This window comes from Maylandia zebra, linkage group LG7 (genome assembly GCF_041146795.1).
Source record: "Maylandia zebra isolate NMK-2024a linkage group LG7, Mzebra_GT3a, whole genome shotgun sequence".
Lineage (NCBI taxonomy): Eukaryota > Metazoa > Chordata > Actinopteri > Cichliformes > Cichlidae > Maylandia > Maylandia zebra.
The window spans coordinates 23,538,431-23,551,052 of NC_135173.1; the positions used below are offsets into that span (position 1 = coordinate 23,538,431).

General features: G+C 37.8%; 2 protein-coding genes across 3 annotated transcripts; one reads left to right on the top strand and one right to left on the bottom strand.

Moving 5' to 3' along the window:
- The first annotated feature begins 221 nt into the window (after positions 1-221).
- Positions 222-7,619, top strand: tdg.1 (thymine DNA glycosylase, tandem duplicate 1). 2 transcript variants are annotated; one of them, XM_004564511.2, is made up of 11 exons: positions 222-380; positions 1,000-1,074; positions 2,906-3,072; positions 3,769-4,055; positions 4,158-4,227; positions 4,486-4,621; positions 4,713-4,795; positions 4,886-4,980; positions 5,403-5,574; positions 5,924-6,076; positions 6,447-7,619. In XM_004564511.2, exons 2-11 carry the CDS (start codon positions 1,016-1,018, stop codon positions 6,572-6,574), a joined length of 1,350 nt encoding a protein of 449 aa, XP_004564568.2. In that variant the 5' UTR covers positions 222-380; positions 1,000-1,015; the 3' UTR covers positions 6,575-7,619. The 2 variants fall into 2 exon arrangements, with proteins under 2 accessions (XP_004564568.2, XP_004564569.2); XM_004564512.2 differs by lacking the exon at positions 1,000-1,074 and having other exon boundaries at positions 227-380.
- A 131-nt stretch (positions 7,620-7,750) lies between these two features.
- On the bottom strand, positions 7,751-11,927 carry LOC101483520 (patatin-like phospholipase domain-containing protein 2). The gene is made up of 9 exons (XM_004564510.5): positions 11,653-11,927; positions 10,862-11,094; positions 10,709-10,774; positions 9,805-10,014; positions 9,664-9,724; positions 9,405-9,575; positions 8,506-8,647; positions 8,276-8,374; positions 7,751-8,060 (listed from the first exon to the last, which is right to left on the bottom strand). Exons 1-9 carry the CDS (start codon positions 11,855-11,857, stop codon positions 7,802-7,804), a joined length of 1,446 nt encoding a protein of 481 aa, XP_004564567.2. The 5' UTR covers positions 11,858-11,927; the 3' UTR covers positions 7,751-7,801.
- Between the last annotated feature and the right edge of the window lie 695 nt (positions 11,928-12,622).

Consider the following 12,622-nt stretch of genomic DNA (forward strand, 5'->3'; position numbering starts at 1 on the left):
CTCACGGAGTTTAAACCGAGCAGCTCATACCAATCCGAAAATAGGGGCGTGTCGTTTTCATTTCTAACGATTTATACCGTCAAATTTGCATTAAAAACACTATTCTCCGATATGCTTATAAAAATAACATATCAAAAAATATTTTATAATGCAAAAATATTCAATAGGGCTATTTTTCCCTATTACAATAACGAACAGTTTTCATATTCATCCCTACATCTTACCCTTAAGATGTTCCGGTGTCAAAGTTGAGTAGCAGGATTGTCATGTCTTTGTTGCATCTGTTCCACCTCAAATGTTATGAATAGAAGTGTGTGAATATATGGAAAAATAATAACCATCTTACCTTAAAAGAAGTGTTTCATCAGTGCCCTCAACAGGTATGTTTTACGTGTAATAATATTAAGAAATTGTTTACAATTTCATGGGGAGAAGTCTTAGTGGAAGCGAAGCCATTCATCCATGCTAAGTTAACTGCCCGGCTAGCCGTTGGCTAACATTAGCTGTACTTGTGGCACAGCTACTGAATAGCATTAAATCTTAGCATTTATATTACCACAAATAGTCATCATTATCTGAATTGATAGCCACAAACGCGAACTTTTACCTCATTGCACCGTATTCTAAACCTGTTTTAAAACAGGAAATGTATAACCGTTTTAATTCATGTTAGCTTGTTAGTTAGCATAGCCATGGAAGAAAAGGGTAAACATTTTAGCAGGTGTATACTGTATGCTCTATTTAAAATATCCACTGTTATAAATACTAAATCTATTCGGCTATTAGTAATTTGACTTTACTTTAATGTATCACGGCCATTTAAGTTATCTTTTGTTGGTGTTTGTGTTTTGGTTTATGTCTTGTACAACTCCACAGCCTGACTAAAGTATGCTGTCACATGCGTTCAATTTCATGTACTGCCAAACTCTTATATGTTAAACCACATGTACATCACCTAGCTGTGTTTCTTCAACATCCGTATTGATTTATTTAATAAAGTCAAACCACCCAAAAGATGGAAGAAAAGCTGAATGGATCACTGCCTGTTGTATCTCCGGAGTACCTTCAACAGTGGTGAGTCTTCCTCCTCACCACAGTGTGGCCAGACTGGACCCAGATTATGTCAGCAGCCCTCTAACTGGCAAAGTGTGATACTATGAAATGAAAGCATGTGCACATAGTTGCCCGTTTGACATTTTGTATTGTTTTTTACATCATTATTTTTAATAATATGCCATTTGGGATCATGAACAATTGTTATAAAGGTGTATATTTTCTTTAATCAGAGCTCAGTGTTCTTATGATGTGATCTGATACGTGGAACACAATTGGGGGGAAAATGTGGTTGTGTTTGATTTGCTAACACAGAGATGTCAAAATCATTTCAGTTCATTTACAGGATTTTTTAATATTCAAGCTGTTGCTTTTCTTCAGGCACAAGAATCAAGAGGGGTTTTTTTGGGGGGGGGGGGGGGGGGGAGTTTAAGCAAAAACCATAAGTTCAGTTGAATCGGACATATATTAAATGTTTTGAAAAGAGTATAGAGTCAGGTGCCAGTTTTTCTGCTCTACCTACTATATTTAGAAGTGATTTAATTCACAGTAAACCTGCTTTATAGCAGAACCACTAAGGCTGTTGATGTTTTTGTTTAGTTTTAATTAGATTTAATCTGTTTGTGCTATACTAAATAGTTTATGAAGTTGCACTACTGTCAGAAATGCTTGAAATTAAACATGTGGGATCTTGTAATTAGTAGAAGTGAACCAATCCGATATTACGTATTGGTATCGGTCAGATACGGACGTAAATTACTGGATCGGAGAGAAATAAAAAATGTAATCCGATCCATTAAATATCAAAAAAAGCTCCTCACAAAACTTGCGACACGGTGTAACTCGGCTCATAGGCACGTCGGAGCAGTGTGCTCACGTGATAGAGCGGCTGTGTGTATTTGTAGCCTCACTACCAAACCGGCATTTCATCTCCGATGAAGTTATCCCAGAGAGAAGTAAAGCAAGTGTGTAAGTTCATCTCTGAATGTTTGTAAAGCATTCCCACGTTAAGCTTAACAACCGATATATGGAGCGACTGCCTCTTCTCTCTCACTCTCCTGATGCTACTTCAATCGTGAAACTGATTAATGATCAGCTGATTGGCTTTTCTGTCGCGAGTCCGTCTCTCTTGTTTGTTTTTGGCCCACTAGGTGTTGAATCTATTTAATTATTCTTGAAAAATAATTTATTTCTGTGCATTTTTTTTCACACTGCATCAAATTATAGTTGATTACGTCGATTAAGCATCATGAGTTGGAGGGTGGGGGGTGGTTCCCTTTTTTTTTTTTTGCTGGGAGTTTGCAACCCTATTAGTTAGGTTGCTTAATATTTCTGCTAAGTACTCTTTAAAATACCAGAATAGGAAGGATGGAGTAGGTTTAAGTTTATTTGATTGATCAGTATTGCTGAACTATGAAATATTTTGTGGGCAGTGTATTTTTTACATACAGGTATAACAGAATAGCTTTAGTGTTGTTGTTTATTTTAACTTGAGTATGAACTTATACAAAATGCAGCAAGATATTTAAAAAAACGTTTTATTGATTAAAAAACACTATATCGGACTCATATCGGTATCGGCAGATATCCAAATTTATGATATCGGTATCGGACATAAAAAAGTGGTATTTTGCCATCTCTAGTAATTAGATGATTAAAATCAATGTGTTTGCTCTTTTATCACCACTCAGCTAAATACAAAAAGACCTAAACAAAAAGCACATAGTTTATGTAATCCAGCTAACATCTGTTTTAACTCCACAGTGCATCTCACACAGCCAACTTGATTGTTGTAAAAATACTTAACCATTTTGTGCTTTTGTTTTGTTTTTCTAAATTTCCTCCACCTCAGGGTTCGGTCTGCCCAGCAGTTTCAAGCTCTCCAGGCTCAATATTCAGACGTCATTCCTGAACATCAGTTTCACTATACAGAGCATCAAGCTGGAGAGCCAGCTATGGCAAACATGGTTAATCCGGAACCTGTGATGGATCAGCTGGAACCTACCAACTTGACAAAACGTACTTTGATATATTTATTGTGTTAACACCTAGTTATAAGTTAGGATCAGGGTTTAAAATGGGCTGGAATGATATTCCTTCAGTTAATCTGTAATTTAGTCTGATAGGGGTCATAAAAACATTATGAGTTAAATTGCCTATCTGGGCACTAGGCCTTTATGTTTTGTTTTCTGCTGCATGATGTTCAGCAGGAGCAGGTAAATTGGCTGGAGCTACACCTAAGCATGATGTGCTCAGCTTTAAAGGCTTCCTCCTTCCTACAGTCGCTCAGAGTTCCTTTTGCTCATAGACAGTGACAAGGGAAGTAAGTTTATTAACCAAAGCATGAATATTGTGTAGTCAGTAACTCAGTTGTGTAAAGTATGTATTGATAAGTTGGAGGAAGGAGGAAGCTTTGCTAGGGCAGCTGACCGCAGCCTGTTCACAAAGAAAAATCTACTGCGGGTTATAAACTTTTTCCCCTTGTTGCACTTTATCCTCAGTTTAGGATCTAATGTTAGTTTAGTGTGACAGTCTTACCATTATATATGGTGTTTTTTTTAATAGAATTTATTTGCTGTATATTAGGGCATGATGATATATAGAAATAGTCTGCCAAAACTGCAGTTTAACACCACACAAGAGCAAATGACTTCCAACAGTACTTACATCATGGTCTCTTATCTTTTTTTATTTTTGTTTTCTCAATTCTTGTAGCTCCAGCTAAAAAGAGAGGCAGACCAGCTCAACCCAAGGAACCAGGGGCACCCACACCACCAAAAGTCCCAAAGGCACGAAAGCCACCAAAAGACCCAAATGCACCTAAAGCAAAACCAGGTCCAAAGCCCAAAAAGGCAGCTCAGGCTGATGGGAAACAGGAAAAGATTGATGAAACTTTCAAGAAGGTAAAGAGGAAAGTAGACCGCTTCAAGGGCATGTCAGAGGAGGAGGTCATGAAAAAGACTCTACCAGACCTGCTGGACTACAACCTAGACTATGTCATTGTAAGATTCACTTTTTAGTTGGATAATTATATATTATGTCTAGTTCACTGCTAGACCATAATGTGAACATAAGCGTGGCTAACCTCACCGGTTTGCTTTCAGATTGGTATCAATCCAGGTCTGATGGCAGCTTTCATTGGAAGATGGTTTCCAGGTCCTGGAAATCATTTCTGTAAGTTATGATACTGTAATTATTTTGAGTTGTCTTGTGGTAACATAAAAATGGATCTTAGGCTTCAGAAAGGTTATTGATTTGCTGACACAGTGGTGCAGATTTTTACCTTACAGAATAAAACATGTCCTGGTCCTTTCTCTGTGAAGTTTGTAAATTCTCTTCCTGTATGGAATTCTTCTGGGTACACAGGTTCAATAAAATGTCCGTATTTATTAGCCTTTGGTGCTGAATCACCTGGTCACTTTTTGATTTCAGGGAAGTGTTTGTTTCTGTCTGGATTTACTGATGAGCAGCTCAACCACATGCATGACACCGTCCTACCTGTTAAGTATAAAATGGGCTTCACCAACATGGTGGCCAGGGCAACACCAGGGAGCAAAGATCTTACAAGGTATATGACTGTAAAAGATTTCAGTCATCATATTAGAAAATAAATATTTTATAGGTTTCATAAACCTTTTTCTTTCATTTCATCTCACCAGTAAAGAGTTGCGTGAAGGAGGCAAAATTCTTGTGGAGAAGCTGAAAAAATACAAGCCACTTATTGCTGTGTTCAATGGAAAATGTAAGCCCACCTACTAACAAAGAGCAATAGTTGCCATAAAACAGTTTGCTTAAGTCAGTTAAGCTAATAGTTATCTTCTTTTGTCCACAGGCATCTATGAAATGTTCTGCAGAGAACTGTTTGGTAAAAAACCACAAAAACTCGAATTTGGTTTGCAGCCACACAAGATCCCCGACTGTGACGTGGTGAGAACTCAGTTTTCAGTCAGGTTTTTAAAGGTTTCTTCAGATATTGGTGGAAATGATACAGATACATGCTGTTCTTCAAGAATATTTAAGAAATATTTTCATCTGTTATTTGTATTTATTCAATAAATTTAATAGACAATGTTCAAAGTGTGAAAATAATATTAAGAATAAAATGTCAAAAATGTAGGATTTTTCTAGTATGTTGTTCATAAAGGCTTAAATTTGTAATTATAGGAACTGACCCGAAATTGAATGTGCAAGCCTTTATATTTTGTGTTAGAAGTGATATGATCAACATATTGATATCAAAGGAAATCAATATAGACAACTAGAAAATTAAGAACTGCAAGTGTGATACTTAAAAGTAACTGATACTTCATTCTGAAGACTTTACTTAAGAGTTTATTTCTTCTTTGCAGGCTTTGTTTCTGATGCCTTCATCCAGTGCTCGTTGCGCCCAATTCCCTCGTGCTCAGGACAAAGTCCACTTCTACATCAAACTGAGAGAACTCAGAGACCAACTGAAGGGTGTCCAAAGAAGCACAGAGATCCAAGAGGTCAACTACATGTTTGACCTTCAGCTGGCCAAGGGTAAGCATGACCAGGGCTGGGTGGGTGGGTGGGTGTGTGTGTGCATGCGTATGCGTGTTTGGGTTTTGTTTTGTTTTTTTCTTTTAAAAAAATGTGTAACTTGGCTGTCTAACCTGAATTTCACCACTAAGTACCTTTACAGCGGCTTTAATTAGAAATTTTAATTAAAATTCAATTTTTAAAAAGTAAAACTACTACGCTGTTATTTACCATAGATACTTTCCCTACTTTTAATATTGTAGAAATGCCTCAAAGCCACTAAAATTAGTGAAGTCATTAATTTAATATCCTGTCCATTTTATTAATTTTTTAAAGCATTTTGTTAATTCTTCCCCTTTTATATCAACAGAGGATGCCAAGAGGCTGGCAATAAAGGAAGAACAATACGACCCTGGTTATGAAGATGCCTATGGCGGAGCATATGTCGAGAGAGGACCTGAAGGAAGCCAAGCTGAAAGCCAGAGCAACGGTCACTGCACGTTTTCATCTGCTGAAAATACAGGTAAGTCATTCAGATAGGGTGAGCCTGAGGGCGAGCTCGGATGCACCCAACATTCATCTACAGTCCTCAGCGCTTATGGTTCCTAGTTTCAGGTAGTTGTATTCTCCACCTGTTGAGACACTTGAGTTTGTATGATTTGCATAAATCTGTGTAGTTTGTATAAATTTCAGTTTTTATAAGTCCGTCTGTTACTCAGATGTGAATGTAGCGTTATGTAATTGCACGGACATATGTAATTTGTCTTAAAGTGATGGCACAATCCTGGCCAGGAGCTGGAGTAACCATGAGCATGAACTTTGCTACAGACATCATTCGTTCACATCTTACATGCATAGAAAAATGCTTCTGTTTCTGTGTTCTCCACCCCCAGAAGGAGCGCAGGAGGTGACTGTATCACAAACAGCTGATGGCCAGCTCCCAGACGGACAGTGGATGACCCAGTCCTTTGCAGATCAGATTCCAGACATAGGCAGCGGACCAAAAGATGGTAGCATATGAGGAAAAGGGCTTGCCTGTGCTACACACAGAGACTTGAGCAAACTTAGCTCTTACCTCTTTTTTTGTCAGGTTTTAAAATTCCTTTTTAATTAGTGTCTGAGTGGAATATTAAAAAAAAACATATAGTGGACTTTTTAGAAAATTTGCAGAATATATTTTCTGCACCTTTTTAATTCTTTGTGATCTTGTAAACATATACAGCATGATCGTCTTCACTGCAGTCTTTTTAAATATGTGAAATCAGGGACTTGACAGTAGCCTCTTTCAGACACAGTGCGTTCAACATCGATGGTGCTCTGTCCTGACATAAGTGATGGTAATGTTCCTCAGAGCTTTTTTCACACATACCATTATTCCAGAGAATTTTTTTTGACAACCACATGAATCATTATGCCGACCTTTGGTTTAAGGTGCTTCAGCACCAGTTTTTATACTGTCTGTTTCTTAAAGTGATTCGTAAATATTACTAGGTTTGGCCCAATAAGATTGCCCTTCTGACTTTTAGAACAGAGTGACCAGGGGTGCCCATTGATAAGATGCTGTAAGATGAATACAAATTAATACTTGTCTGAAAGTGGCTAATGATGTGTGACTGTCTTTTCAAAGACAGTCACACATCATTTAAACCTTTGTTTTGCCTTTTTACTGTACTGTACTGTACTGCACTGCACTGCAATGCAGTAAATGAGAACTTTCACATCTGCTGTTTAAACAGCAGGTAAGTTCCAGAAATTTTATTTTATAAACTTGACTGATCAGTGTGAGCTTGTGTGATCCTCTGTTTGCAGGGAGGACTTGGTTAGCATTAAAATGTTACATTCATGGTGCTATGAACTGATGAGATGCAAAGTGATGACTCGATGTCAGAGGTCCTGCAGAGGCATCATCTCACCAGCCTTTAAATGTGTTACGAAACATATAATGGGTTTTATTTTATTTTTATTTTGCTTTAGGAATTGTAGAATTATGTTATGTTTATGATTATATCGGTCACACGGAATGACTCATTTGTCCATTAAAATTTACTGATGATGCTTTTTCTATACTTTTGTTTTACCTTTGTTTCAATATCACATGGTAGCTATTGTTCAATCTTTGCGAAGAAAAAGGCTTCCTTTTATTTTCCTGTTGTACATTACAATTAGACTCATGGTGTTGATAAGATGTCAACAAGTTCAGCAAATGCTGAAGTTTTTTTGTTTGTTTGTTTTCCTTTGTTGGTTTCCTTTAATCAATCTTTTTTCCACTTTCTTTATGGTTGATTACACGTCCCTTCCCTGGTGTGTTTAACATCACCTGGCCAGATGCAGTTCTAGTTGAGACTGGGGGCATAAGGTCCATGTTGCCATTGGTGTCCCAGCAGAGATTCATTTTAGAATTTGAGGTCATCTTTGATTTCAGAGTTTGTGTATTTATGTCTCGTCCTCTCTGATTCCTGCTGTCTGAACCAGATGACCTGCAGATGCAGTTATTCTCTTGAGATGCGCTGAAGAATATGAAGAGGAAAAAAACTAAAAATCACACAAAGGATGAGCTTTTCATTAATGTTACCTCCTTATAATATTAGCAACAGATACAGTTTGTTGGAGTGACAAAGACACGGCATATGTAAAGAAAGCCAAAAATGAGATTTAATAATCCTAAGATTAAATCAGTTTTTTTTTTAAAGAGGTAAAATTGTGAATTTTTATGTACACATACCTGTTGATGCTATCATTGCTAATACTCCATTTCTGCTTGTAGAAATCTGCAGACCACAGTAACAATCTGCAAAGTGCTGTACAGCTGAATGACACCATGCTTTCACAGTAAAACACAGAAAAAAGAAAGAAATTGAAGTACTAATTGCTGTTGTTAACCCAAGTTCATTCCAAAGCCCAGTAGAGAATAGGATATTAGGGAACTCTCAGATCAAACAGTTCACACTTTACCTTTTGGTAAAAAAGATGGTCAGCTCAACAGGTAAGATGAGGAAGGTAAGTAGATGGGTAAACAAATTCATTGTGAGGAAGTCCCTGTAATGCGGCCTCCAGCTGCTACTGTCATGACTATCCCTGCATGCCTCACATAGCACTAACACAGACACACAAAGGGTGGAAATTACATAAAATTATGTGTCATGCTACCTGTGAGAGACCTAGTGTGTGGTATAAATGACACTGTTCATTCATTTAAACCTCAATTTAATACATTTTACATAAAATGGGAAATTTAAATCATTAGTTTAAAATCTTAAGATTACATCATATTCTGCTGCTCAGTGGACCTGGCAGTCTATATAAATCCACCGAATAGATCAGAAAGACTGTTACAGCCTACCATTTTACTGAAAGCAGAGAGGATATTGTAAAGAAATATTTTATGATTATTTAAATATGAGCTACATTAGATTCCTCTATCATCTTACCTTGAAGAATACAGCAGTATCAAGATGGTGGATGCAAGTAATGCCCTCCTAATGTAATACTTTTTCAATTTGTTAGCATTAACATATAATCGATTTAACTAAATGTCATTAACTGTCAGAAGTTAATCTTTGAAAAGGCTTTCAGGACCCCTTGTTTAGGTTTGTACACCACAACTGATGTTTTGTGAGTCAATGCAACCACCTCCACTGGGGTTTATCCAGGACCAATGGCCATGAAAGGCGAACATAAAGATGATTGTTTTATGTTCATACCAAATCATTACACTCTTCCTGTTCCATTTCTGTGTCCTCTTTACCATTTGAACCAGCGCTCTTACAAGGACATTTTTTTTCAATTAAAATAAAGTCTTACAAAAACTTCTGTATATCTGATGATCACCTCGTCTCATTTGACCTCCTTACCTTTCTTGATAGCCACTGGGAGGTTCTCAATGACTCTGTGGTCCAGATGGTTTTCCTTGTGACACTTCATCATCCTCTCTTCTGCACGACCCACTTCCTTCGTCTGCTCACAGCAAGGAGATTTGGCTCCTACCACTGCACTGCTGTGAATATTTTGTGCTGTAAGCAGATCTGAGACAGTTGGTTGATAACATGTTTTAATATAACTTTATGGTGTAAACCAGAAATGCTAAAGAAAATGAAGGTGGAAAAATCTCACCTTTCTCTCTCAGGAAACAAAGAGCATCCATGTAGCCGTTGTGGCATATCTCAGCCAGCTTCTGCCTCACAAAAAACAAACAGTTAAACATTACTGTACACTCTACTGCTTTAAAGTCGTGAGCTCTGAACATGAACCCACCTCAAGTCTGGGGGGGAGGAAGGATGTACAGACTCGATATACATTCCCTGTGTTGGCCTGAATGCTGACGTTTCCGTAGTGGACTTCAAAGAAATTGTATGACCCTTCTCTGGGGCAAATGTCACTCTCTCCTGAGAATGGCGCCATGGTGATGGTGTTTCTCTGCTCGGACAACGGCATCATGTTGCTCAGTGCTCCATCCACGTAGCGCTTAGAAGAAAGAAAAATGATCAAAATTGATGGCAAGCTGAGATGACGAAGTAGATCTAGTGTGACAAAAACATGTCACGAACTGTCCTCATATACCAAGCAGCCATAGCATTTATAAAGTAAAGGTGGATTACTACTCTCAAATAAAGATCATACGTATGCTGTGTGCTCTGTTTGTATGCTCAATCATAATTTAAAGTGTGCTTGCCTCTTTACCTGTGTGCTCTATGCCACTTACCTTATGTAAACCTTGAATGAGTTTAAAATTAACGTGTGAGCAGAGAAAAAAATTAAAAGCTTTGGCTGTAACAAAGCCTCCAGATATTGCGTCTTTTAGCCAAGAAAGCCATAGACTGTATTAGATGGCCATGCCCACCATAACATCACCGACCGATTAGTAAGGTTATGTTATGAAACTTGCTGAGACTGCTGAGATGGTTGTCTTCGCTCAACTGCAACAGGGCGTGATGAGAAAGGATTTGATATGATATATGAATGATATCCCGTTCCACTTCTATGATTCCCAAATTTACCTGCCTCTGAAATCTGGCAATAAAATGCTCCTGTAGCTTTGAAGCGGTTTTTCTTTCCCATTCTCTATGGTCTATGGCACAGAAATCTCTACTCATTTATTTCAATAATAAGACCAGTAAAAGCAAAGAAAGCATACAAAAAAAAGTTAAGCTCTACTGACCATGCCATGGTATGAAGGTGGAATGAAACCACAGTAAACAGGGAAAAAACAGCTGCACATGAGAACCTGCAAAGGTAAAGAGGTTAGATCACTAGAACAGAGAAGCCTAAAAGATCCCAACAATTTTTCTGTAAAGTCACCAATCTGATCAACCTGAATGAGCTCCTCTCTGCTGGCAAACTCGGACACCAAAACATTTTTCCCATCAGCTATTCGGGTGAGAGACACGCAGAGCCTTCCAGAAGCCCGGAGGTGGGCATCTTCTGGAAGCTTTTCCAGCAGGGAGTCCCTGACTGTCCGGAGCAGGCTGAAGGTCGGGTGGAAAACTCCAAAGGTGTGTTTTCTTGCCTCCTTCGCTGTGGTTAAAATATCAGCACACAACTGTTCTGAGGGAGAAAATGGAGCAGAACCAAATGTTCAGGCTAATGTAGAGAACCAGTGACATTATGATGTATCATTGCATTATCCACATGTCTGTTTTTTATTGCACAGCAGTTGTTTTCCTCTACAGTCCGCTCACTTGACCTTGAATTCTGTGCGACCTATGGAATTTGCTCTCACTGTTGTATCAGCTGTTTGTGTGTCAGGAACTTATGAAATACACTGCCTAGTGTCAGATACAACACCATTTGTTTTGAGATATGCCTGAACTTCATGAATGGACGGGTACTTCAAGTGCAAATGAAAAAAAGACAAAAATTTCATACAAAAATACAACGCATTGCAATAAACATGAATTATGTCACACAAAATGTTTTCATATATTCAACAAGGCATGTAGAAATAAAATAAACTTGCATATTTTTATTGGTCAATTTTGTGTATGAGAATGATACCAAGAGTTACATTTTATTTATGAATTCCTCTTTAATTTCTCTTTAAGAAACAAACTGTTGAAGAGCTGGACAAACTGTAATCTGCAGTGTACATTAAATGTGACTCACCAATGGGAATGCCAACAGTGAGAGCTGCAGCCACGAGACACCCAGAGGAAGATCCACAAATTTTAGAAGCACCATGAACCAGCTGTGGAGCCCGCTCCAGGATACAGCTCAAAGCTCCCACGTAGTAAATGCTCCTGAATCCACAGCCTGCAAAAGAGATGTTCCACTCCTCGACCCAGTTAAACATCTTACCTGGTTTCTCCATTGACTGTAAGATTAATTAAAACTCAGAACGATATCTATAATATTGTCATTTTGTCAGTCGTGTCTCAGAGTTCAGCTGGTGCATTTAGGAACCTCCCAGGTTTGACTTGACCTGCGTTATCTGCACTACAGTCAGATGTAAACGGGGAGTGTTTTAGCTGGCTATGGTGTGGTATTGCACAACTTACTAGGCTCAAACGTTTCAAAATAGAAAACAAGCTGGAGTTGCTCACTAACTGTAATTTGGCCCGCTGTATGACTTGTGATACAGTTTTCATTAGTTACACAACTCCGCACTGTGTACAAAAATATGGGAGGCACAAGTGGGAAAACGCCATGACCATTCTGACTGGTTAGTAGGTGTTTGTGAAGGGCTATAATTTATGAGATACAAAAAAATCCAAGAAACACGTGTGTGTTATATCATATTAGCCAATGAGCATTGTATTAGGTGAAATAAATAAACAATAAAAAATAAATAAATAAAATAAATAAATAAAAAATAAATAAAGTGATTCTATTTATTTGCCCCAATATTGAACATAAATGTGTGACTTTGTTCAAATCAAATATTTGGCTTATTTGTATTGTTTATATCTGAAAAATATTTATGTGGTTACAAGAGCTATAATAGATATTTTAAAAAACAACAACATCAAAATCAAAAATACCATGAGATACATATTTACTTTTACAGCCCAGCTCACACACACACACACACACACACACACACACACACACACACACACACACACACACACACACA